At 48.7% G+C, this 2162-nt stretch overlaps 2 protein-coding genes across 2 annotated transcripts; both read right to left on the bottom strand.

Annotated features, from left to right (window-relative positions):
- Positions 1 to 808: 808 nt before the first annotated feature.
- On the bottom strand, positions 809 to 1063 carry COCSADRAFT_104880 (uncharacterized protein; the record flags this gene model as incomplete). Its single annotated transcript, XM_007708050.1, has 1 exon — positions 809 to 1063. A coding segment is annotated over one exon (255 nt), but the record flags the coding sequence as incomplete, so codon positions are not given.
- Positions 1064 to 1123: 60 nt separating this feature from the next.
- On the bottom strand, positions 1124 to 1360 carry COCSADRAFT_104885 (uncharacterized protein; the record flags this gene model as incomplete). Its single annotated transcript, XM_007708049.1, has 1 exon — positions 1124 to 1360. A coding segment is annotated over one exon (237 nt), but the record flags the coding sequence as incomplete, so codon positions are not given.
- Positions 1361 to 2162: the final 802 nt, after the last annotated feature.

Here is a 2162-nt window from a genome sequence, read left to right as displayed (position 1 = left end):
GATCGAAAGCCTCTTGATGTTCCTGTTCCCATTTGAAACCTATTTCCTTTTTCGTCACTTCCGTAAGGGTGCTGTGATCTTCGAGTAATCTCTGATGAACTTTCGATAATAATTCGCAAATCCCTAAAAAGGACTGAATATCCTGACTGTTTTGGGTTTTGGCCATCCCTGTACAGTCTGTATCTTCTTTAGGGTTCATTTTCACTCCTTCGGTTGATATGATGAATCCGAGGAATTCCGTTTCCTGTGTGTGGAATTCACATTTTCCTGGTTGAAGGTATAGCTTGTATTCCTTAAGCTTTCGTAAAACCTTCTTAACATGCTCGACATGTTCTTCGCGTGTGCCGCTGGAGTACACTAGTACGTCGTCCAGATACGCGGTGACAAAGATTCCAAGGTACTCGTGGAGAGCGTTGTTAATGACTGATTGAAAGGTTGCCGGCGCATTCGTCAATCCGAACGGCATAACCGTGTACTCAAAGAGTCCGTACTTCGTTTTGAACGCTGTCATCCATTCGTGACCTTCTTTGATCCTGATTCGGTAAAATCCTTCCCGAACATCGAACTTCGTAAACCACTTAGCTCCCTGGAGTCGATCCATGAGCTCTGTAATGAGTGGTAAGGGATATCGGTTCTTCCGAGTTACGCTGTTCAACCTTCTGAAGTCGACACATAGTCGCCACTTCCCGTTAGGTTTCTTTACGAACAAGATGGGTGAGGCCATCGGGCCTGATCCCGGTCGGATAAATCCCTTCTTCAAGTTCTTCTGAATGTAATCCCGCAGCTCAGCGTCGTGCTCGGGCGCTATAGGGTACATTGGTCCTGGGCTCAACTTAGCTCCTTCATCAAGGATGATCTCGTGATCCCAATCCTGATGGTCTGCTAGGTCCGTTGCCTCATTTTCTTCGAACAGTTCTCTGAACTCGTCCGTTTGGTATTCTGTTGGAATCGCCAACTGTGGTACCGATCCTTCCTTCGTGGTCGCGATCTGCCGTATCCAAATGACTCCTACTCTCTGAGGGTCCTTCGCATAGATTCTCGCGATCTTATGCGGTGAGATCATGCCGAATCTCCCGTCCTGGGTTGCGCGCTGATTCGTCGGGCGTGTCTCGTGTCTTACTCCAGCAACCTTGTGCACAGGCTCTCGGCTGAGTACTGTCTTCTTTTGCCAATCGATGGCAGGGTTGTGCTTTAACAACCAATCGTAGCCAATTATCATCTCGGTCTCTCCAAGATCCATAATGCTAATCTTTTCTCGGCTTTCTTGACCGGCCAGGCGTAACGTTACTGCCTCGGTCTCAAGTCGGATCCAGCCGTTCCCGTATGTCGTGGGACTATCGTCGGCTAATACCACTCGCATCGGTACCTTCTTGTTCCGATAGGGTATGTTGTTTCCTTCCACTACTCGTGGAGATATGACGGTTCGTGCTGCCCCACTATCTATGAGCGCTAACACCTCATGTCCGTCTACAAGTACTGTGGCTTTCAATTGCAACTCTTTTGCTCCCACTTCCTGTACTTGCTTAAGGGTCGTTTTAGGACTGCCTTTGCCAGCGTGACCCTGTCCCTGGTGGCATCCTAGTTTTTTGACTGCCTGCTTCCCTTCTTCTTTGGGAAGTAGCCTTCGCCTGCCTTGGCGGAATAGTGTATCGTACACTGATCGTTGTAGCAGAAGCTCCAATGGATATTCTCATGAGGTATCTTCTGTTGCGTGGCCCTCTTCCTTAGTTCCGGCTTCTTGCTTTTGTGAATCGGGCAATCCTTTGCCTCACAAATGTTCGCTGGTAGGATGCTATGGTAGTGGTTGTCTACCTGTCGAGCATTCTCGAACTGTTGTTGGTGCATAGCACAACCTTTCCTGCAATGCGTCCATAGGAGTTTACTGTGCTCTACTGGCGTTTCCCGTACTTGGGCCCTATGCATTCTGCAGTTCTTTGCTATGCATTCTTCGGCGGAAATCGTGCTATGGTAGTAGTCGTCTACCCTTCTAGCTTTCCGTCGCTGTTCCTTGTGGAATTGGCAATTGATCGTGCACTTGATCCAGCACAACTCTTCGTGAGCTTCCTTTTCTCCGGGCTGGTGCATGTGGCAATGCTGTACGCGACACTCGTTATGCCATAAATTGGTATGGCAGCAATCGTCCTCGTTGTCTCTGGTTTCTT

This window comes from Bipolaris sorokiniana (genome assembly GCF_000338995.1).
Source record: "Bipolaris sorokiniana ND90Pr unplaced genomic scaffold COCSAscaffold_142, whole genome shotgun sequence".
NCBI lineage: Eukaryota > Fungi > Ascomycota > Dothideomycetes > Pleosporales > Pleosporaceae > Bipolaris > Bipolaris sorokiniana.
This window is presented reverse-complemented; position numbering and strand designations above follow the sequence as displayed.